Source organism: Watersipora subatra, chromosome 8 (assembly GCF_963576615.1).
Source record: "Watersipora subatra chromosome 8, tzWatSuba1.1, whole genome shotgun sequence".
In the NCBI taxonomy this organism is placed as follows: domain Eukaryota; kingdom Metazoa; phylum Bryozoa; class Gymnolaemata; order Cheilostomatida; family Watersiporidae; genus Watersipora; species Watersipora subatra.
In genome coordinates this window covers 63,452,679-63,477,070 of record NC_088715.1, presented here as the reverse complement: position 1 = coordinate 63,477,070, position 24,392 = coordinate 63,452,679, and the positions used below count along the sequence as shown (strand labels likewise).

The 24,392-nt window shown below is 36.8% G+C and overlaps 1 protein-coding gene across 4 annotated transcripts in view; it reads right to left on the bottom strand.

Moving 5' to 3' along the window:
- The window catches only part of LOC137401455 (arf-GAP with Rho-GAP domain, ANK repeat and PH domain-containing protein 1-like), a 48,853-nt gene that overhangs the window by 8,086 nt on the left and 16,375 nt on the right, over positions 1-24,392 (bottom strand). For 2 of the 4 annotated variants that reach the window (XM_068087804.1, XM_068087806.1), the window contains exons 12-26: positions 24,284-24,380; positions 23,298-23,398; positions 22,288-22,363; positions 16,996-17,125; positions 16,381-16,489; positions 15,340-15,426; positions 14,510-14,621; positions 10,078-10,253; positions 8,786-8,876; positions 8,191-8,268; positions 6,656-6,823; positions 1,858-1,963; positions 1,561-1,738; positions 459-605; positions 163-300 (exon numbers count right to left, since the gene is read on the bottom strand). In XM_068087804.1, coding sequence (XP_067943905.1) covers positions 163-300; positions 459-605; positions 1,561-1,738; positions 1,858-1,963; positions 6,656-6,823; positions 8,191-8,268; positions 8,786-8,876; positions 10,078-10,253; positions 14,510-14,621; positions 15,340-15,426; positions 16,381-16,489; positions 16,996-17,125; positions 22,288-22,363; positions 23,298-23,398; positions 24,284-24,380 — 1,794 coding nt within the window. Of the gene's footprint in view, positions 1-162; positions 301-458; positions 606-1,560; positions 1,739-1,857; positions 1,964-5,466; positions 5,500-6,655; positions 6,824-8,190; positions 8,269-8,785; positions 8,877-10,077; positions 10,254-14,509; positions 14,622-15,339; positions 15,427-16,380; positions 16,490-16,995; positions 17,126-22,287; positions 22,364-23,297; positions 23,399-24,283; positions 24,381-24,392 lie in introns of all 4 variants that reach the window. The other 2 variants (XM_068087805.1, XM_068087807.1) reach the window with 2 other exon arrangements.

The window sequence follows — 24,392 nt, the reverse complement described above, 5'->3', positions numbered from 1 at the left end:
CATCTATGATGTACATCTATGTGGTACATCTATATTGTACATCTATGTTGTACATCTATGCTGACCATAATTTCTAGAGCTGACAGTTGCGATGCTGTATGCGAGCATCTCTAGCGCACCGGTTGGCTCACCTCCTGAATAAGAAATAAAAAGGCCTCTCACCTTCTCACTGGCTGCGAGTGACCTCTCAAGATCCCCTCCGCAGACGATATGGAATAAGGAGTATCCGTCAATGCGAGGAATCCGCTTAGACTGAGCAACCTTTTCAACAACTTGCTCTGCAGTCATGACAGCGGGTACCTGCATAGAGTTGTCTGTTCACTTGGCACCCAATAAACTAATGCACATACTTCATTGGCTCGTAACAAATGGTAACAATATTTATAAGTATTTGTCGAAATAGGAATTATTCTATACCTCTATGTTGACTGGCTCACACATGTTGTTTTATTCCTTACCTCCATGCTGATTGGGTCACACATCTTGTTATTCACATAGATGCTGAAGATAAAGTCTTTGGCCCGAGGAGGTTGGTGTTCCGCCTCCTTTATTAGTTGAATATATCTCTGCACTTGCGTTTCTTTCTTTAGCTCCTCATCATCAATCTACAAAAGTACATTATTGTAGCCTTAGGCAGAAGGGTTAAGGCCTGGTGACACACTGATACATAGTGTAGATACTTGCTGTGGCTACACACCGACTCTACCAAATGATGAGTTGTGTCGACTAGCGGATTGACCAATAAGAACTGGCCTCAGTCCTGTAACACTCATTATGACCTCAATAAGTTTTCAGGTGCTGTTATTGAAGCATCGTCGGATTATTTGTATGATAACATGGATGATCAAGAATTTGAGATACATGTACTAGTAGTGTTTGGGCAGCTATTTGCATTGCTGTATCTCACTCAGAAATAATGCTACACGTTAATGATCAACACAATAAAGTACGAAAAACTTGAATTTTATGGCATACATTAAACTTTAGCAAACGAAGGATTTTAACAAATTTAATTATCAAAAAACTTATCTAAAATCTTTCATAAGCAGTTCCAATTTATACTACTACCTTTATAATACATGTTACACGTGAGAATATATAGTTTTTCGTGGGGAGCTCTGCTGTTATCGTTGTTATCGATGTTATTGTTGTTATCGATGTTCGAAAGCCAATCTTGGAGGCAACTAGCATGACTTCAAAATAAAAAAAACAACTTCAGTTCTATTTTACTGACATAAACCAATGTGACCATTCCTTCATTCCAAAACGATGCATTGACAGCACTGTGCCGAGGTATTGCCGATGCACCGTCATACCCATGTTCGATGTGTGAAGCCAGGCCTTTACTAGCAGTCGAAACCCATTTGATAGTGAGCACTTAGCGCCGCTGCCGATATGGAATGTAAATGGCTCACGATTGCTGTCAAAACTTTTTATTAAACCTGCAATGTGAGACCAATACCTCGCTATATGAGACTCTTGAATAAAAGCACTCATGGCCCACTGACAAGGAAGCTGAAGCAAGGAAGCTGCAGCATCAGCTGCTGCGAAGTGTATTACCGAGAAAAGCCATTGGTAGTAGCTGATCAAATCATCAACTAGTTTGATCTCATAGTTGGTACACTGGAAGGTCGCCTGGGTTGGTTTCTCTACAAGGCTGCCAGAAAGGAGGACCGGCCCAAAGACTGTCGCTAGGTTCACTCTGCCCATCTTGTTTTCTGCCTCATAGGAAGCAACTCTGTAGACAGTAAACTAGTGTGAGTCAGCAATTCTAACTGTGACAGGTCAAGGACAGGTCAAGGACAGGTCAAGAACAGTCTAAGGCTACTACTTGCTGCTAAAAAATGCACAACTCACCTGTGTAAGTGCCCGATGATCATCTTCAGGGAAGCAAAGTTAACATCTGGAAGCTCTGATAGCAAATTCTTGTAAGTGTAAAGCTTTTCTTCGTGTACTTCTTGAACTGCGAGAAAAGATGGCTGTTTAACATATGACTAGTTTACTTGATAGATATAGCTAATATAGTTATTAGATATAGCTAGTACGGTCAATAGATATAGCTAGTACGGTCAATAGATATAGCTAGTACGGTCAATAGATATAGCTAGTACGGTCAATAGATATAGCTAGTACGGTCAATAGATATAGCTAGTACGGTCAATAGATATAGCTAGTACGGTCAATAGATATAGCTAGTACGGTCAATAGATATAGCTAGTACGGTCAATAGATATAGCTAGTACGGTCAATAGATATAGCTAATACGGTCAATAGATATAGCTAGTACGGTCAATAGATATAGCTAGTACGGTCAATAGATATAGCTAGTACGGTCAATAGATATAGCTAGTACGGTCAATAGATATAGCTAATACGGTCAATAGATATAGCTAGTACGGTCAATAGATATAGCTAATACGGTCAATAGATATAGCTAGTACGGTCAATAGATATAGCTAGTACGGTCAATAGATATAACTAGTACGATCAATAGATATAGCTAGTACGGTCAATAGATATAGCTAGTACGGTCAATAGATATAGCTAGTACGGTCAATAGATATAGCTAATACGGTCAATAGATATAGCTAATACGGTCAATAGATATAGCTAATACGGTCAATAGATATAGCTAATACGGTCAATAGATATAGCTAATACGGTCAATAGATATAGCTAGTACGGTCAATAGATATAGCTAGTACGGTCAATAGATATAGCTAATATGGTCAATAGATATAGCTAATACGGTCAATAGATATAGCTAGTACGGTCAATAGATATAGCTAGTACGGTCAATAGATATAGCTAGTACGGTCAATAGATATAGCTAGTACGGTCAATAGATATAGCTAGTACGGTCAATAGATATAGCTAATACGGTCAATAGATATAGCTAGTACGGTCAATAGATATAGCTAGTACGGTCAATAGATATAGCTAGTACGGTCAATAGATATAGCTAGTACGGTCAATAGATATAGCTAATACGGTCAATAGATATAGCTAGTACGGTCAATAGATATAGCTAATACGGTCAATAGATATAGCTAGTACGGTCAATAGATATAGCTAATACGGTCAATAGATATAGCTAATACGGTCAATAGATATAGCTAATACGGTCAATAGATATAGCTAATACGGTCAATAAATATAGCTAGTACGGTCAATAGATATAGCTAGTACGGTCAATAGATATAACTAGTACGGTCAATAGATATAGCTAGTACAGTCAATAGATATAGCTAGTACGGTCAATAGATATAGCTAGTACGGTCAATAGATATAGCTAGTACGGTCAATAGATATAGCTAGTACGGTCAATAGATATAGCTAGTGTGTTTAAAAGATGGAAGTATTTATTTAATGTATGTACATGTATCTAGTTTCTTCAATAGACATGACGAGTATGTTTAATATGTACTGTACGTATGGCTATATCTGGTCAACATACTGTATGTATTATGTTGAACAGATATAGTCACTGGAGCACCACTAATATCAACTACATAAAACACGACAACACATATCTTACAATCAAACCCTAAGTTTACAAATATATTTAAACTTCATCCATACAGCTGCAGAGTCGGTTACCAAATTAACTGCTACTAGATCTTAGACTAAGAGAGGAAACCATGAATCCGAGTGCAGCAAGTGAATACATAGACAAGCATAGCAATCAAACGCAAACAGCTGCCATAAAAGAGTGCATACACTAGTGTTTCTCTAGTTAACTTGTCATGCGCAGTCAAACAGCACGACACTGTACTGCAGGTTATTTACTTCATACTGACAACTAAATGCAACAATGAGAGTTTGATAATTAGCGGGTGCTGTGCTGTTTTACTCGCTACATTGATAATGGGATCATAATTTATTATATTACTCAGCGCTTTGTTGACCCTGTTAACCATTGGCTGGTATATCTGATCGCAACCAATCAGCAGGGGAAGGGGAACAAAAGCTTTTGTATCAGGCAACTTCAGTTAGTCTATAAATTATTACAAATGACTAGAACCAAAAGATTAGTAAAAGCAATGATATACAGCCCCAAAGGATAGCCGACGGCGCTCATATGGGCGGGGTTTAATTATGAAGCTCTGTTGGGATTAACCCGAACACGGCACCCGAACAAACAAATATGCTGAATAAAGCACCTTGTAAATTTACGAATATTATGAACTATAGTGGTTATTTTACTTATCTGTTAAATTCATTTTGTTGTCAAATAAATATAGTATCCCAATATTGTCACCGTTATGATCAGTCAGTTGCCATTCACAAGCATTCGTGATATTAATAGTCAATCGTAAAATAGCTCAAATTCGGTTTTGCATTTAGATTTTGAGTATGAAAACTACACTGCACAGCTTTGCCTGCTGTCCCATCTTATTGGCAAGGTAAAACAATGTGAAACCGATGAAAGACTTTGTCATTTTATATTAGGGGTGGCAAAATATTAATCAAAAACTAGAAAAAAAATGCCGTTGTTCGGGTAATTATATTCAACTTTAGGCATATACTACGACCTTTACTAATTTTAAAATTACTAAAAGTAGGTAATTTGAAATGTTTTATTTTGATTAGATACATTATTTTGGTTAGGTATTACCCCTACATTGCAGAAATTCAATGTTTGCTATTGTGACCCGCGGGGTCTACTGGCTGAATAAGCTAATGAAACGATAACAGCGATTCGTGTTTTCTAAAACCTAACAAGGCAACGCGACCGCCCCGCGAGAGTTGTGTTTGCTTTGAAACCCAGGCTAGCACAATCCTAATAGAGCTCCATAATTAAACCACGCCCATATGATAGCCGTCGGCTATCCTTTTGGGCTGTATATCATTGGTAAAAGTTAAGTTTAAAACAAAAGGTTTAGTATTGATGGGTTGGGGATAGAATAGAAGATCGCCAAAAATTAAATACATTAGAAGTTTTTTCAAAGCAGATCGTGAGGATTTAATGGCATTAATGTAGCTGTCATAAGACTACCAGCTTTGATTGGCCAATGCAAGGGGTACAGACATAATTATTATTTTATATATTTGTTAATTTATTATTATTTATTAGTAACTAGTTAGTTTGGTAATTTTATTATTTACAAAGCAGTTTATGACATATATATATATATATTATATAGCAGCTCGCATAACCCAAACACAGTTGTACAAAATTTTGGAGGTTTCACACGCTCATATAAATGCACCTCAACCGCTAATAAGCACTAGAAAGCTTCATATTTATGGTTTAGCAATGAAACATGGTTAGCAAGTTGCTGTTGGCTCAGCTACATATCGGGAATATTCTGTATGAGGTGAATATTCAAAGTGCAAAAATCACATACGCGCGATAGATTAGGAGTTATGCTCACAGAGTGAACACAAATCTCAAGGGATCAAAAGCTGTTTTATGCCAGTGAAAGGACAATGCTGATAGGAAGGCAGCGAGGAAAGACTTACATCGGTGACTATCTATGGAGGGCAAGCTGATCACTATAAAACAAGATCATCATTCACAAGCAGGTATTTAAAATACGATCACAAATCTAAACAGTAAATGAATCTATTTTAAACTGCTCAAAATTTACTAGATATTTGCGTGTGTCCAGACTGGCTCATCAGCTTTATAAACACATTCCTGATATAACGACAAACAAATCAATGTAGAAAGATCTTGAAGATTCTGTTGCATATATATGTCTGTATAACCTGTAAACTTAACAGAGTCTATGCAGTAGACGCTCTTATAACGTAAATTCCAGGAAACGTAAAAGATTTATGCAAAGTTTATGCTTTGTACTACGTAAAAAATTCCATATATTGAATTAAATGGTAACATATCTCGCTGCACTTGTGAAAATATGACGTACGTATAGCGTTATATATACAACTTCGATGACATTTTAGTTAGACGTGATAGATCGTCAGATGTGTCGACAATACAGAGAACAGTAGCTGCGCAATTGTTAATAAATACTTAAGACGATCGATTGGTGCGGATATTACAGCATCGATCTACCAATCTGAATGTTTCGAGTTGAGAGTACCGCTGAAAGTTATCTTTTATCCTAACCTTGACCCCTGCATACAGATAGAATACGAACAAGTCTTTTTATAGTAAAAATATATTTTGTTTTGCGTTATTGTAGACATATAAAACTTTTGTTGTTAGTTGTACTTTGCAGAATATACTCCGCCGTCTAAAAAAGATTAACAAATCCTTGTAAATGAACGTCGAATATGTGCATTTTCATCAACTTATTGTAAAACTACCGCAATCGTAGTCTATAAAACCAGTGAAATTGATCACAAAAAGGAGACAAGTTGTTGATGCAAACTAATAATACTACAGTTACGGTACAGCCAACACATTAAATAAAGAATTAAGTCTAGTTTTTTTCATTTTGTATGGCAAAAGGAGTGAGTTTGGAAAGATCTTAGAACGGATTAGGCAATTTACCTGTATTTTACTGTTCGTACAACGCAAAATCTCTATAACGTAAACCTTCCTGGAATGGATTATTTACCTTGTAGGAGCGTCTACTGTACAAATAGGTCTGTATAATCTGTAATCTTAACATGGTGTGTACAGTTGAGTCTGTATACACTATAAGCGCAGCCAGGTTTTCAACAGAATTCACCACTAAACATAGGAGATTATATAACGCCCGTCCAGACTTACTTGATGCGCTAAGCCATTTGCCGTAGAGAGCAGAGCTCATGATCGGGTCCTGTAGGTGCCGGAGATATCTCTTCAGCGTGTCAGCTGCATCAAGCACTGTGTATTCCTCCATCTTTATATCTACCCCTCGCGCACCTATGAACAATATATGCCTACATGCAATATCCTGTACGCACAACAAAATTTTACCGAACGAACAAGGATTAGATACTCTCTGTCTAAATATTTGATTAGATAAACTACATTTATGTAAGTGAACCACAGTCCAGTTAGTTTATAAAATAAATAGTACCCATCTTTATCCTATGGCAGAGAGAGAGCATCAAAGATCTTACAACCGTTTGGTTATGCTTGCTAACAAATAAATGAGCAATCATACATGTAAAAGGGATGCTGGTCACACATCCCGTAACTTAAAATTGATACTGAAACCTCTTCGGAGTTTCCTCGTAATACAGGTAGCAGTCAATGATGAATCTTGTGTGGTAAACTTTGACCTGCAGTACTGCTCACTGAAAAATTACATATTATGGGTTAAACCTGCACAACTGTAATGGGCTAGCCCTGTTGTTCCATCAGCTCTTTTGAAGTCCAGGCTTTCTTTAACAGTAAGCTAATCAATGTTTTCCTTATAGGAATTAATGCCTCTGATCTCGCTTTCTTATGTGAAACAAAGAGCAAAGCGGTGTCGACAATTACAGCTTTGGTAAAAAAAAGCAATTCCCTTGGCTACATCAGCAATTAGCTTGTGACAAAGCTTCACAAGGTCAAGACTGAAAGGTTCTGTTCATTACTATGTCGACTCTGTGTAACCTAGGTGTGAAGTAATAATGGGTGAAGTAGGTTTAATCACAGGAGGAATAGGTTTAATCATGTGTGGACTAGATTTAATCACATGTGGACTAGGTATCATCACATATGGACTATGTTTAATCACATGTGGACTAGGTTTAATCATGTGTGGACTAGGTATAATCACAGATAGACTAGGTTTAATCATGTGTGGACTAGATTTAATCATGTGTGGACTAGGGTTAATCATATGTGGACTAGGTATAATCACATTGTGGACTAGGTATAATCACATTGTGGACTAGGTATAATCACATTGTAGACTAGGTTTAATCATGTGTGGACTAGGTTTAATCATGTGTGGACTAGGTTTAATCATGTGTGGACTAGGTTTAATCCTGTGTGGACTAGGTTTAATCATGTGTGGACTAGGTTTAATCATGTGTGGACTAGGTTTAATAATATGTGGACTAGGTTTAATCATGTGTGGACTAGGTATAATCACATTGTGGACTAGGTATAATCACATTGTGGACTAGGTATAATCACATTGTAGACTAGGTTTAATCATGTGTGGACTAGGTTTAATCATGTGTGGACTAGGTTTAATCATGTGTGGACTAGGTTTAATCATGTGTGGACTAGGTTTAATCATGTGTTGCCTAGGTTTAATCAGGTATGGACGATGTTTAAAATGAAATGGGACACACCTTTGATGAGATCATTAAGCAGGTTTGTAATCTTAGAATGTGTTCCAGCGAGTCGGTAGATTCCCTCTGTCTTCATGCCTGAAACCGGAGAGAGACAGCAGTAACACAATTGACTAAACATGTTTAAGCATGAGTTATTAATCGAGGATTTGCATTAGCTTAAACGAGTGTGTTACCTTAAGCCTGGTTCCCATACACGCCGCAAAGCACCGGCGACATCACCACAGGCTATTAGCGATGAAATAGGAACCTACAAGCCGAGTACCGCCGAGGTACGCCGGCAGTTGCCGGCGGCAACGCAACAGTTTAGTACTGTTCAAATTTTGCAAAAGGTCGCAGACAAAACTTTCCCGAAATGCACTGTACCGTTGAAGGTCACAATTATAGAAACGGCATGGCGAGCGAACATTTTATTTGATTGCGCGATTATGTTTAACGATGCAGCTTTTATGTGAACATATGCCGCTGAGCCTAGCGTCACAAACGTTTTGCTGCGCAAGTTACCGCCGGAGTCTCGCAATCGATATGGGAACCAGGCTTTAATGATGAAACCCTACACGAGTGCCAGAATCTGCGGGTGTGCAAAATGACTCACCATGAATAGACACGAAATCTACACACTTCTCTATAAGTATTGGCACATTATCTCTGTTTAGTTGCTGGTCCTCCAGGCTAGATGAGACCTCCTGTAAAATGTGTTATACCCATCCATAACTACATCCACAAACCACACGGCGGCGAAAGGATTACATATCAAGCACACTGTAGAGAAAGAGTACCACACACACACGGCTGTAGAGAATATCATAGAGTGAATGTTTTACTCAAACACAGCTATATAGCTTACTGCCAAATAATGGTCACATCCATACACAGCTACAGCCGCTAGATACAAAAAGCTGAACACACTGAATAAACCAAATATTTTTGGAGTTGCCCTCTCATGTGACTATTTAGGGGCAAGGGTGCGCAGCTCAAACTTCTGTGAATAAAGAACTCAATGAATTCCGTAGAAACATTTCAGAGGCTGTTGTTTGTTTTCGCGCCAGTGAAGCACGCTGTGAATAAAAATATTAAATATTCAATCGAAGTATTTTTGCTGTCACTAGTCCAATCAGTACTTGCCTTACCTTTGACAGATAAAATGGAAATGCCTGGTAGAAGCAAAACGTAAGTGTTTCATTTGTTCAGTAGTATCATGAACCATTGGTGAACTAGTAGCTAAATAACTAGCCAAAATTGTTTCTTTATTCAATTGGAAATGAATATATTTATTTCTATATATGGTGGTATTTATAATTAAAAAAAAATCCCAAATACTCCCAAAAAATATTCGGTCTGTTCAGTCATTCAACTTTTTGTGTCTAGCGGCTATAGCACGGTAAAGAGAAAGAATTACACTTAAACATAACTACTTGTATGAAAATTACAGCATAGAACTGCATCCAATGCAGTTATTTAGTGATTAACTATATGAATGCTGGGGTGTTGCATGGGTAATAAAAACAGCTTATAAACAGTGGCATGTAATGTAGCTCCCATTAGTTAATTTGAGTAAGCTAGTATACGTGTTGCTAAACTTACTAATAAGAGCTAGCTTCAGTGAATTTGCGCGTAACACAGCGTAGTTATGCGTATTTTAACCCAGATATTGCCTATCTGCCCAATGAGTCCATTGTATCCCACGTAGCTTATTGAGTTACCTTGTGAACAGGCAGTTCCGAGATTAAATCCTCAGTTATGTGGACTTTTATTGCAATATTTTAATCTAGCAATGAAAAATCTGGACACAGGGATGAAGACAAAAAGACAAACAAACATTGAGATCTATTATACATAGATTAGAGTATCAAACTAGCGAAAATTGTGGATGAATAAATTATTGACCTTAGATGCATCATCTATGACCTTGAACCACCGCTCTGTTTCTTGTTTAAGGTCGCTCTGAATGTAATATATGATGTCTCTTTGATCGCTTCCGGAGAGAGATCTGTCAGAACTGAATAATGATATAACAGGTCCCTTTTCACTTGCTGGGTTTGCTGAGGCCTCTTTCGGAGTTTCTACAAGATTATATCTGTGTCAGCAAATGAACTAAGGCTACATAAAGGAGCTAAGACTATCCAAGCCAATAGTATCCAAAGTAAAAACGATGTACTTTCTGGAATACGATTCACTAAATATCAATGCAAAGTAGTTTAATAAATATGAACTACTTGGCACTCGATTTGAAGCCATGCCATAGCCGAGAGGTCAATAAATGGGACACTATTTGGTCAGAGGTGAATAAAGAAATGGGACACTATTTGGTCAGAGGTGAATAAAGAAATGGGACACTATTTGGTCAGAGATGAATAAAGAAATGGGACACTATTTGGTCAGAGGTGAATAAAGAAATGGGACACTATTTGGTCAGAGGCGAATAAAGAAATGGGACACTATTTGGTCAGAGGCGAATAAAGAAATGGGACACTATTTGGTCAGAGGTGAATAAAGAAATGGGACACTATTTGGTCAGAGGTGAATAAAGAAATGGGACACTATTTGGTCAGAGGTGAATAAAGAAATGGGACACTATTTGGTCAGAGGTGAATAAAGAAATGGGACACTATTTGGTCAGAGGTGAATAAAGAAATGGGACACTATTTGGTCAGAGGTGAATAAAGAGATGGGACACTATTTGGTCAGAGGTGAATAAAGAAATGGGACACTATTTGGTCAGAGGTGAATAACGAAATGGGACACTATTTGGTCAGAGGTGAATAAAGAAATGGGACACTATTTAGTCAGAGGTGAATAAAGAAATGGGACACTATTTGGTCAGAGGTGAATTAAGAAATGGGACACTATTTAGTCAGAGGTGAATAAAGAAATGGGACACTATTTGGTCAGAGGTGAATAAAGAAATGGGACACTATTTGGTCAGAGGTGAATAAAGAAATGGGACACTATTTGGTCAGAGGTGAATAAAGAAATGGGACACTATTTAGTCAGAGGTGAATAAAGAAATGGGACACTATTTGGTCAAAGGTGAATAAAGAAATGGGACACTATTTGGTCAGAGGTGAATAAAGAAATGGGACACTATTTGGTCAGAGGTGAATAAAGAAATGGGACACTATTTGGTCAGAGGTGAATAAAGAAATGGGACACTATTTGGTCAGAGGTGAATAAAGAAATGGGACGCTATTTGGTCAGAGGCGAATAAAGAAATGGGACACTATTTGGTCAGAGGCGAATAAAGAAATGGGACACTATTTGGTCAGAGGTGAATAAAGAAATGGGACACTATTTGGTCAGAGGTGAATAAAGAAATGGGACACTATTTGGTCAGAGGTGAATAAAGAAATGGGACACTATTTGGTCAGAGGTGAATAAAGAAATGGGACACTATTTGGTCAGAGGTGAATAAAGAAATGGGACACTATTTGGTCAGAGGTGAATAAAGAGATGGGACACTATTTGGTCAGAGGTGAATAAAGAAATGGGACACTATTTGGTCAGAGGTGAATAACGAAATGGGACACTATTTGGTCAGAGGTGAATAAAAAGATAGGACACTATTTGGTCAGAGGTGAATAAAGAAATGGGACACTATTTGGTCAGAGGCGAATAAAGAAATGGGACACTATTTGGTCAGAGGTGAATTAAGAAATGGGACACTATTTAGTCAGAGGTGAATAAAGAAATGGGACACTATTTGGTCAGAGGTGAATAAAGAAATGGGACACTATTTGGTCAGAGGTGAATAAAGAAATGGGACACTATTTGGTCAGAGGTGAATAAAGAGATGGGACACTATTTGGTCAGAGGTGAATAAAAAGATAGGACACTATTTGGTCAGAGGTGAATAAAGAAATGGGACACTATTTGGTCAGAGGTGAATAAAGAAATGGGACACTATTTGGTCAGAGGTGAATAAAGAAATGGGACACTATTTGGTCAGAGGCGAATAAAGAAATGGGACACTATTTGGTCAGAGGCGAATAAAGAAATGGGACACTATTTGGTCAGAGGTGAATAAAGAAATGGGACACTATTTGGTCAGAGGTGAATAAAGAAATGGGACACTATTTGGTCAGAGGTGAATAAAGAAATGGGACACTATTTGGTCAGAGGTGAATAAAGAAATGGGACACTATTTGGTCAGAGGTGAATAAAGAAATGGGACACTATTTGGTCAGAGGTGAATAAAGAGATGGGACACTATTTGGTCAGAGGTGAATAAAGAAATGGGACACTATTTGGTCAGAGGTGAATAACGAAATGGGACACTATTTGGTCAGAGGTGAATAAAAAGATAGGACACTATTTGGTCAGAGGTGAATAAAGAAATGGGACACTATTTGGTCAGAGGTGAATAAAGAAATGGGACACTATTTGGTCAGAGGTGAATTAAGAAATGGGACACTATTTAGTCAGAGGTGAATAAAGAAATGGGACACTATTTGGTCAGAGGTGAATAAAGAAATGGGACACTATTTGGTCAGAGGTGAATAAAGAAATGGGACACTATTTGGTCAGAGGTGAATAAAGAGATGGGACACTATTTGGTCAGAGGTGAATAAAAAGATAGGACACTATTTGGTCAGAGGTGAATAAAGAAATGGGACACTATTTGGTCAGAGGCGAATAAAGAAATGGGACACTATTTGGTCAGAGGCGAATAAAGAAATGGGACACTATTTGGTCAGAGGTGAATAAAGAAATGGGACACTATTTGGTCAGAGGTGAATAAAGAAATGGGACACTATTTGGTCAGAGGTGAATAAAGAAATGGGACATTATTTGGTCAGAGGTGAATAAAGAAATGGGACACTATTTGGTCAGAGGTGAATAAAGAAATGGGACACTATTTGGTCAGAGGTGAATAAAGAAATGGGACACTATTTAGTCAGAGGTGAATAAAGAAATGGGACACTATTTGGTCAGAGGTGAATAAAGAAATGGGACACTATTTAGTCAGAGGTGAATAAAGAAATGGGACACTATTTGGTCAAAGGTGAATAAAGAAATGGGACACTATTTGGTCAGAGGTGAATAAAGAAATGGGACACTATTTAGTCAGAGGTGAATAAAAAGATAGGACACTATTTGGTCAGAGGTGAATAAAGAAATGGGACACTATTTAGTCAGAGGTGAATAAAGAAATGGGACACTATTTGGTCAGAGGTGAATAAAGAAATGGGACACTATTTGGTCAGAGGTGAATAAAGAAATGGGACACTATTTGGTCAGAGGTGAATAAAGAAATGGGACACTATTTGGTCAGAGGTGAATAAAGAAATGGGACACTATTTGGTCAGAGGTGAATAAAGAAATGGGACACTATTTAGTCAGAGGTGAATAAAGAAATGGGACACTATTTGGTCAGAGGTGAATAAAGAAATGGGACACTATTTGGTCAGAGGTGAATAAAGAAATGGGACACTATTTGGTCAGAGGTGAATAAAGAAATGGGACACTATTTAGTCAGAGGTGAATAAAGAAATGGGACACTATTTGGTCAGAGGTGAATAAAGAAATGGGACACTATTTGGTCAGAGGTGAATAAATGGGACACCATTTGGTCAGAGGTGAATAAAGAAATGGGACACTATTTGGTCAGAGATGAATAAAGAAATGGGACACTATTTGGTCAGAGGTGAATAAAGAAATGGGACACTATTTGGTCAGAGGTGAACAAAGAAATGGGACGCTATTTGGTCAGAGGTGAACAAAGAAATGGGACACTATTTGGTCAGAGGTGAATAAAGAAATGGGACACTATTTGGTCAGAGGTGAATAAAGAAATGGGACACTATTTAGTCAGAGGTGAATAAAAAAATGGGACACTATTTGGTCAGAGGTGAATAAATAAAACTGAACATAGTAACTGCTCTAGAGCCAGAAATAAAATTGACCGGTGAAATCCGCAAAAAAACATTTAGTGAGCAGCCAGGAATATGACTGCTGAGCAACACAGACTACAGTTGCTCAGCAACTAACAATATGGCTGCTGAGTAAATAACAACATGACAGCTGAGCAACCACTGATATGACAGCTGAGCAACCACTGATATGACAGCTGAGCAACCACTGATATGACAGCTGAGTAACCACTGATATGACAGCTGAGCAACCACTGATATGACAGCTGAGCAACCACTGATATGACAGCTGAGCAACCACTGATATGACAGCTGAGCAACCACTGATATGACAGATGAGCAACCACTGATATGACAGCTGAGCAAGCACTGATATGACAGCTGAGCAAGCACTGATATGACAGCTGAGCAACGAATGTTAAGAAACAGATGAAAGACAACCACACTACCAATTGTCAGGTTGTGGATTTTTCTCAAGTCCACTTCCTCTTTGCTTGTGCCGTCAGTGTAATGCATATACATCTGGCGCTTCCTTACCAGCAACCAGCAAAGCTTCCAGACCTGTAATAGGAGTTATCGTCTCTTCCTACATTTGCACATAAATAGAACTTCTGTACGAATCTATTTGATTTTCCCAAAATATTTGTCATTTGTTAATTGTCTTAGTTAAAATGAAAATTTACTGTATGATTTCTCCGTAAAAATACCAAAATATATATATAGTAAATTACAACTTTTACACACTAAATAGAGAACAGCCGATTTTTAAACTATAACTGAATCAAGCCTATGCACCAAGAACTATTACCAACAATCACATCTGTTGATAAAGTATTCTCACTGATTATATTAGCCACCGACAACAGATAGGCATGCCTCTAAGTGTAGCCTCTGTATCTAAGATACGACTGGTAATAGTTTCCTTGACAAGCTTTCCTTGACACCTGACAACCTTGACAACTGTCTTATATTCATGCATATATTACGACGCCTCTTTCCATCTGAAAACATCCTTTTTTATATGATGAAGACTGTTCCTTCATAATTTTATCTACCCAACAGGCTTTCACATTAAAATATGCTGATTTACTTAGAATTCCACTATAATATACTGGAGCTCCACCATGCCAATCCTGGCAGCCTAAAATGGCGCACAAAAATCCTTCTCTATTAGCCATAAATATTAAATATTTTCTGAATTGTAAAACTAGCAAAATAAATTTGATTTCTAAGCCAAGAGAGAGAAGGAAGCGGAAATGTTAACACAAGACATACATACCCCGAGATGACCGCGTTTGCAGTTAGCATGCCCAGCCTTAGCGAACTCCAGGCAAAGGTCTTGCTTTTCTGTGTCGATCAACATCTCCTGTGAGACAACATAAAACAAAGAATCAACTCTGATCTCAGGTAGAAAGTGGACAAGCGAGAAAGCTTATAGAGGTTGCCCTGCAGTTTGTGTCAGCGATGTTCACTATATTGTTATTTAACCTTATTTAACCTTGGTCAATCTTTGTTTTTTGCCAAGTTGATGAGTTCTTTACAAATACAGTTTCAGCTATTGTTACAATAAAACACTTGACTCGAATGCTAAAACTGGATCAGATATTTTATAGACAAAGTCAAAACTGTTTCTACATCTAGTTTTCTGGAAAACATCTTTTGCAGGTTCTTCAACACTAGTTGAGGGTAAAACTGCTTGTTATGCTATATCATTGACTAGTGACATCTATATTATAGATAGAATGAGTTCCTTTCACAAAAAAGCAGACAACTTCCTTCATATTTTTTTAATTATTTACCCTTGTCACCTATGATATCTGCAAGAGCTAATAGACAGGAAACAATAGTAAAGAAGGACATTGTACAGCAACAATAGAATCTAATCATAGAATGACTAAACTGCATAAATTCCACTGAATATTTCATAGACTATCAAATGTTGATGTCTATGTGTTTACCAAACAAGGCTCTGACTTGACAAATCTAGAAAAGGTAGTATATTGTATTTAGTTCAGTGATTCACCATTCCTTTTATGTATAGCCCAAGATTCATAAACTCACATTGCGACAACGATGAGTACCCTCCCTGAACCAGCCAATCCATTTAAACCATGTGTACAGAGCACTGACCCTTAAATACTCTCTTCTACTGTGTTCTAAGTTGTAACATTATCTGCTTATTTTTAGAGAAAAGCGCAAAACACACGAGTGAATACTTTCTGAAGAAAACACTTGTAGTTCACTGATAATCTAATAAAATGCTACTTCAGCAAGAACTAGTGGGGAGCTAGGCAAGCATAGACATAAACATAGATGATACCGAGTGTATTTTTGTAATCCAGGCATCTATAGTTGATCTCTCATCAGCTCCAAAGATATAGGTACATGTATTTCCATCTTGACAGGTAAATTCCAAGCTTGGCTCATTTCTATGATAAAAATGAAATGAATTTACAGCAGCGAGCGATAAGTGAACAGTAATACAGAAACTAACTAACCAAACAGACAGTAGACAGTACTAAGGTAGTTAAAAGGCAAAAGTTAAATGTAGAGTGGAACAGAGAAGCTCAACTTTTACTTATGAGACACATTCAAACAAATCACTCTAATGACTGTTGATGACACATGATCGAGTGTTACTCAAGTATTCAAGTCAAACAAGTGAATGTAACACTCGAGTGTTACTTAATTATTCAAGTCAAACAAGTGAATGTAACACTCGAGTGTTACTCAAGTATTCAAGTCAAACAAGTGAATGTAACACTCGAGTGTTACTCAAGTATTCAAGTCAAACAAGTGAATGTAACACTCGAGTGTTACTCAAGTATTCAAGTCAAACAAGTGAATGTAACATGTATGCGCATAAGTATGCGCATAAGTAACACTGTATGCGCAGAAGACTAGAGAAGATAATTACTCCAGAGGTAATACCTACTTTTCATTCTCATGCCGTGAAAGGTTGACTATGCTGCACAATGGTATAGTATGTTTAGGTTCTTCACTTGTTTCCTCATCATAACATTTGAGGAAGGACGGTTTCAACACAATCCACTGACGAGGGTAGTCTACAATGTACACTTGATATATAGTCCACAGTGTACACTTGATTTATAGTCTACCGTGTACACTTGATTTATAGTCTACAGTGTACACTTGATTTATAGTCTACAGTGTACACTTGATTTATAGTCCACAGTGTACGCTTGATTTATAGTCTACAGTGTACGCTTGATTTATAGTCTACAGTGTACACTTGATTTATAGTCCACAGTGTACACTTGATTTATAGTCTACGGTGTACACTTGATTAATAGTCTACAGTGTACACTTGATTTATAGTCCACAGTGTACACTTGATTTATAGTCTACGGTGTACACTTGATTTATAGTCCACAGTGTACACTTGATTTATAGTCTACAATGTACACTTGATTTATAGTCTACAGTGTACACTTGATTTATAGTCTACAGTGTACACTTGATTTATAGTCTACAGTGTACACTTGATTTATAGTCCACAGTGTACGCTTGATTTATAGTCTACAGTGTACGCTTGATTTATAGTCTACAGTGTACACTTGATTTATAGTCCACAGTGTACACTTGATTTATAGTCTACGGTGTACACTTGATTAATAGTCTACAGTGTACACTTGATTTATAGTCTACAGTGAACACTTGATTTATAGTCTACGGTGTACACTTGATTTATAGTCCACATTGTACACTTGATTTATAGTCTACAATGTACACTTGATTTATAGTCTACAGTGTACACTTGATTTATAGTCTACAGCGTACACTTGATTTATAGTCTACAGTGTACACTTGATTTATAGTCTACAGTGTACACTTGATTTATAGTCTACCGTGTACACTTGATTTATAGTCTACAGTGTACACTTGATTTATAGTCTACCGTGTACGCTTGATTTATAGTCTACAGTGTACACTTGATTTATAGTCTACAATGTACACTTGAGTCAGTCTACAGTGTACACTTGATTTATAGCCTACAGTGTACGCTTGATTTATAGTCCACAGTGTACGCTTGATTTACAGTCTACAGTGTACACTTGATTTATAGTCCACAGTGTACACTTGATTTATAGTCTACGGTGTACACTTGATTTATAGTCTACAATGTACACTTGAGTCAGTCTACAGTGTACACTTGATTTATAGTCTACAGTGTACACTTGATTTATAGTCCACAGTGTACGCTTGACTTATAGTCTACAGTGTACACTTGATTTATAGTCTACAGTGTACACTTGATTTATAGTCCACAGTGTACGCTTGATTTATAGTCTACAGTGTACACTTGATATAGTCTACCGTGTACACTTGATTTATAGTCCACAGTGTACACTTGATTTATAGTCTACAGTGTACACTTGATTAATAGTCTACAATGTACACTTGATATATAGTCTACAGTGTACACATGATTTATAGTCTACAGTGTACACTTGATTTATAGTCTACAGTGTACGCTTGATTTATAGTCTACAGTGTACACTTGATTTATAGTCTACAGTGTACACTTGATTTATAGTCTACAGTGTACACTTGATTTATAGTCTACAGTGTACACTTGATTTATAGTCTACAGTGTACCCTTGATATATAGTCCACAGTGTACGCTTGATTTATAGTCTACAGTGTACACTTGATTTATAGTCCACAGTGTACGCTTGAGTTATAGTCTACAGTGTACACTTGATTTATAGTCTACAGTGTACACTTGATTTATAGTCCACAGTGTACACTTGGTTTATAGTCTACAATGTACACTTGATTTATAGTCTACAGTGTACACTTGATTTATAGTCTACAGTGTACACTTGATTTATAGTCTACCGTGTACGCTTGATTTATAGTCTACCGTGTACGCTTGATTTATAGTCTACAGTGTACACTTGATTAATAGTCTACAATGTACACTTGATATATAGTCTACAGTGTACACTTGGTTTATAGTCTACAATGTACACTTGATTTATAGTCCACAGTGTACACTTGGTTTATAGTCTACAATGTACACTTGATTTATAGTCTACAGTGTACACTTGATTTATAGTCTACTGTGTACGCTTGATTTATAGTCTACAGTGTACACTTGATTAATAGTTTACAGTGTACACTTGATTTATAGTCTACAGTGTACACTTGATTTATAGTCCACAGTGTACACTTGGTTTATAGTCTACAGTGTACACTTGATATATAGTCCACAGTGTACACTTGATTAATAGTCCACAATGTACACTTGATATATAGTCTACAGTGTACACATGATTTATAGTCTACAGTGTACGCTTGATTTATAGTCTACAGTGTACGCTTGATTTATAGTCTACAGTGTACACTTGATTTATAGTCTACAGTGTACACTTGATTTATAGTCTACAGTGTACACTTGATTTATAGTCTACAGTGTACACTTGATTTATAGTCTACAGTGTACACTTGATTTATAGTCTACAGTGTACACTTGATATATAGTCCACAGTGTACGCTTGATTTATAGTCTACAGTGTACACTTGATTAATAGTTTACAGTGTACACTTGATTTATAGTCTACAGTGTACACTTGATTTATAGTCCACAGTGTACACTTGGTTTATAGTCTACAATGTACACTTGATATATAGTCCACAGTGTACACTTGATTAATAGTCCACAATGTACACTTGATATATAGTCTACAGTGTACACATGATTTATAGTCTACAGTGTACGCTTGATTTATAGTCTACAGTGTACGCTTGATTTATAGTCTACAGTGTACACTTGATTTATAGTCTACAGTGTACACTTGATTTATAGTCTACAGTGTACACTTGATTTATAGTCTACAGTGTACACTTGATTTATAGTCTACAGTGTACGCTTGATTTATAGTCTACAGTGTACACTTGATATATAGTCCACAGTGTACGCTTGATTTATAGTCTACAGTGTACACTTGATTTATAGTCCACAGTGTACGCTTGATTTATAGTCTACAGTGTACACTTGATTTATAGTCTACAGTGTACACTTGATTTATAGTCCACAGTGTACACTTGGTTTATAGTCTACAATGTACACTTGATTTATAGTCTACAGTGTACACTTGATTTATAGTCTACAGTGTACACTTGATTTATAGTCTACCGTGTACGCTTGATTTATAGTCTACCGTGTACGCTTGATTTATAGTCTACAGTGTACACTTGATTAATAGTCTACAATGTACACTTGATATATAGTCTACAGTGTACACTTGGTTTATAGTCTACAATGTACACTTGATTTATAGTCCACAGTGTACACTTGGTTTATAGTCTACAATGTACACTTGATTTATAGTCTACAGTGTACACTTGATTTATAGTCTACCGTGTACGCTTGATTTATAGTCTACAGTGTACACTTGATTAATAGTCCACAGTGTACACTTGATTTAGAGTCTACAGTGTACACTTGATTTATAGTCCACAGTGTACACTTGGTTTATAGTCTACAATGTACACTTGATATATAGTCCACAGTGTACGCTTGATTTATAGTCTACAGTGTACACTTGATTTATAGTCCACAGTGTACGCTTGATTTATAGTCTACAGTGTACACTTGATTAATAGTCTACAGTGTACACTTGATTTATAGTCTACAGTGTACGCTTGATTTATAGTCTACAGTGTACACTTGATTAATAGTCTACAGTGTACACTTGATTTATAGTCCACAGTGTACACTTGGTTTATAGTCTACAATGTACACTTGATTTATAGTCTACAGTGTACACTTGATTTATAGTCTACAGTGTACACATGATTTATAGTCTACAGTGTACACTTGATTTATAGTCTACAGTGTACGCTTGATTTATAGTCTACAGTGTACACTTGATTTATAGTCTACCGTGTACACTTGATTTATAGTCTACAGTGTACACTTGATTTATAGTCCACAGTGTACACTTGGTTTATAGTCTACAATGTACACTTGATTTATAGTCTACAGTGTACACTTGATTTATAGTCTACAGTGTACACTTGATTTATAGTCTACAATGTACACTTGATATATAGTTCACAGTGTACGTTTGATTTATAGTCTACAGTGTACACTTGATTTATAGTCCACAGTGTACGCTTGATTTATAGTCCACAGACTACGCTTGATTTATAGTCTACAGTGTACGCTTGATTTATAGTCTACAGTGTACACTTGATTTATAGTCTACAGTGTACACTTGATTTATAGTCTACAGTGTACGCTTGATTTATAGTCTACAGTGTACACTTGATTTATAGTCTACAGTGTACACTTGATTTATAGTCTACAGTGTACGCTTGATTTATAGTCTACAATGTACGCTTGATTTATAGTCTACAGTGTACACTTGATTTATAGTCTACAATGTACACTTGATTTATAGTCTACAGTGTACACTTGATTTATAGTCTACAGTGTACACTTGATTTATAGTCCACAGTGTACGCTTGATTTATAGTCCACAGTGTACGCTTGATTTATAGTCTACAGTGTACACTTGATTTATAGTCCACAGTGTACGCTTGATTTATAGTCCACAGAGTACGCTTGATTTATAGTCTACAGTGTACACTTGATTTATAGTCCACAGTGTACGCTTGATTTATAGTCCACAGTGTACACTTGGTTTATAGTCTACGGTGTACACTTGATATAGTCTAGAGTCTAGTCTACAGTGCGTGCTTGATTCACAGTCATACCTCAACAAATTAACAATTAATGCGTTCTGAAAGTGAGCTCGTACGCCAATTTACTCTTACATAAAGGCACTAAATACAAATTAATCCGTTACCATACCATGGAAAACCACCTACAACGAAATATTACAGTGGAAAAACTTGCTTCAACTGTTGTAATTCAGTACCTACAGTAACAACCAACAAATACTTGTAGCTGTTATGATCTGCAATAAAACGTAACATTACTACAGTATGTACATTATTATATAGAGTTTTTACCTTCGAGACAGACATAGTGGCTAACATAGAGTCTAACCTGTTTTATTTTCCAAGTTTTAAGCACTTTCAATAAACATATTTTATAATTACTAAACAGGGGTTGGGTAGTACCTTGAGAACTTTCCACAAATTCCATAATATAGAGGTGCTCAATGCAGTTCTTGAGAAACAAACACATGTATAGTTTTAGTTAGACAAATCAAAAAGGAGTAACTCTCACCTTTCTTCCCCATTCGATAGAGATAGCCAGACTTGATCACAACGTTCTCTGTATTCTTATCTGAATGTTTGGAGCGCTGAAAGTACAGGAAGGAACTTCTAGACTATCAATGAAAACAACAAGTTATAACACTAAAGTAAGGCTATATCATTACCTTATCTTGTAGTCAAATATATACAGATGTACAGATTCCTATATCATTACCTTATCTTGTAGTCAAATATATACAGATGTACAGATTCCTATATCATTACCTTATCTTGTAGTCAAATATATACAGATGTACAGATTCCTATATCATTACCTTATCTTGTAGTCAAATATATACAGATGTACAGATTCCTATATCATTACCTTATCTTGTAGTCAAATATATACAGATGTACAGATTCCTATATCATTACCTTATCTTGTAGTCAAATATATACCGATGTACAGATTCCTATATCATTACCTTATCTTGTAGTCAAATATATACAGATGTACAGATTCCTATATCATTACCTTATCTTGTAGTCAAATATATACAGATGTACAGATGTCAACACTTCTAAAAGTTAAATACTGATTGCCTTCATTAATGTTTTGACCCAGATAGTTATTATTTTCATGAGAGGACAACAAGCAACAGCATAAGAACTTTATTCCATAGACATTCATGGTCGCAGTGTAGCGGTGTCTGATATGATGAGATGGCTTCTATACACATTATAAATACTAGTACGTTTGGCAGTCCTGTGCACCGTAATGACTAATCAGTAAACAGGTAATTAATTCATGAAGTTACAAGGCATCCGAGTAGGGTAGTGGTTAGTGAGCTGATATGTAAATTGGTGTATTTGAGTTCGATTCTCATGTGAGGTGGGTTTTTTTTCTAACCTGCTTAGTGTGGCTTCGGACAAGCGGAAAGACGGACAAGCGGAAAGACGGACAAGCGGAAAGACGGACAAGTGGAAAGACGGACAATGCTCTTATTATGGTAAAATTAGCTCAAAATTTAACAAACTCACTATGACTGCCCAGATGTCTTTGAGTGTTTCATTTTCAGCCCCATTCACCTTGAGGTATTGGGCAATATCAGACTGGTTTGCCGACTCGGCAAGTTGCACAGCTGCAAAACAGTGGACAGCCTCAAGCCATTAGACAATTGTTTAACATGAGCTAGGTCACATATTATGGTCTCCACGTGATAGTAACAAGGCGATAGTCTCAAAGTGATAGTCTCAAAGTGATAGCCTCAGAGTGACAGTCTCAAAGTGATAGCCTCAGAGTGACAGTCTCAAAATGATAGTCACAAAATGATAGTCACAAAGTGGTAGTATCAAACTGATAATCTCAGATTGATCGTCTCAGAGTGACAGTCTCAAAGTGATAACCTCAAAGTGATAGTCATTTTGTGACGGTCTCAATATAGATGCCGTGAAGTGATAGCTTTTGAGTGTCCGTCTTGAAGCAATTATCTTAGAGTGACTCTTGAAATGACAAAGTGATAGCCATAGAGTGAGAGTTACAGAGTGAGACTTATAGTGATAGTCATAGAGTGAGAGTTATAGAGTGATAGTCATAGAATGAGAGTTACAGAATGAGACCTATAGTGATAGTCATAAAGTGAGAGTCATAGAGTGAGAGTCATAGAGTGATAGTAATAGGGTGATAGTCATAGAGTGAGAGTTATAGAGCGATAGTCATAGGGTGATAGTCATAGAGTGATAGTCATAGAGTGATAGTCATAAAGTGATAGTGATAGTGATAATCACAGTGATAGTTACTGAATGATACTCTTAGAGTCGGGCATTGGGTTTTAGAGTCGGGCATTGGGTTTTAGAGTCCCTATAGTGACTGTCAATAGATATTCTGTCATAATGTTCAACACTGACCAATGTCATTCAGGTGGATTTACATTACGTGAACCACTCGTAGTATAAGATCTTCAAGACAGGACTTTTCGAAGCAAGAAACCGAGTCAAATTAATAAGAATTGCAAAACTCTACTTACATGAAACAGCTAACACGCCCGGCGATGGGTCAGCCCCTTTATTTACAAGAAAGACAACTTGTTTGAGCCGTCCTTCTTTGATTGACTTTTCTAGACCCTGAAAGAAAGA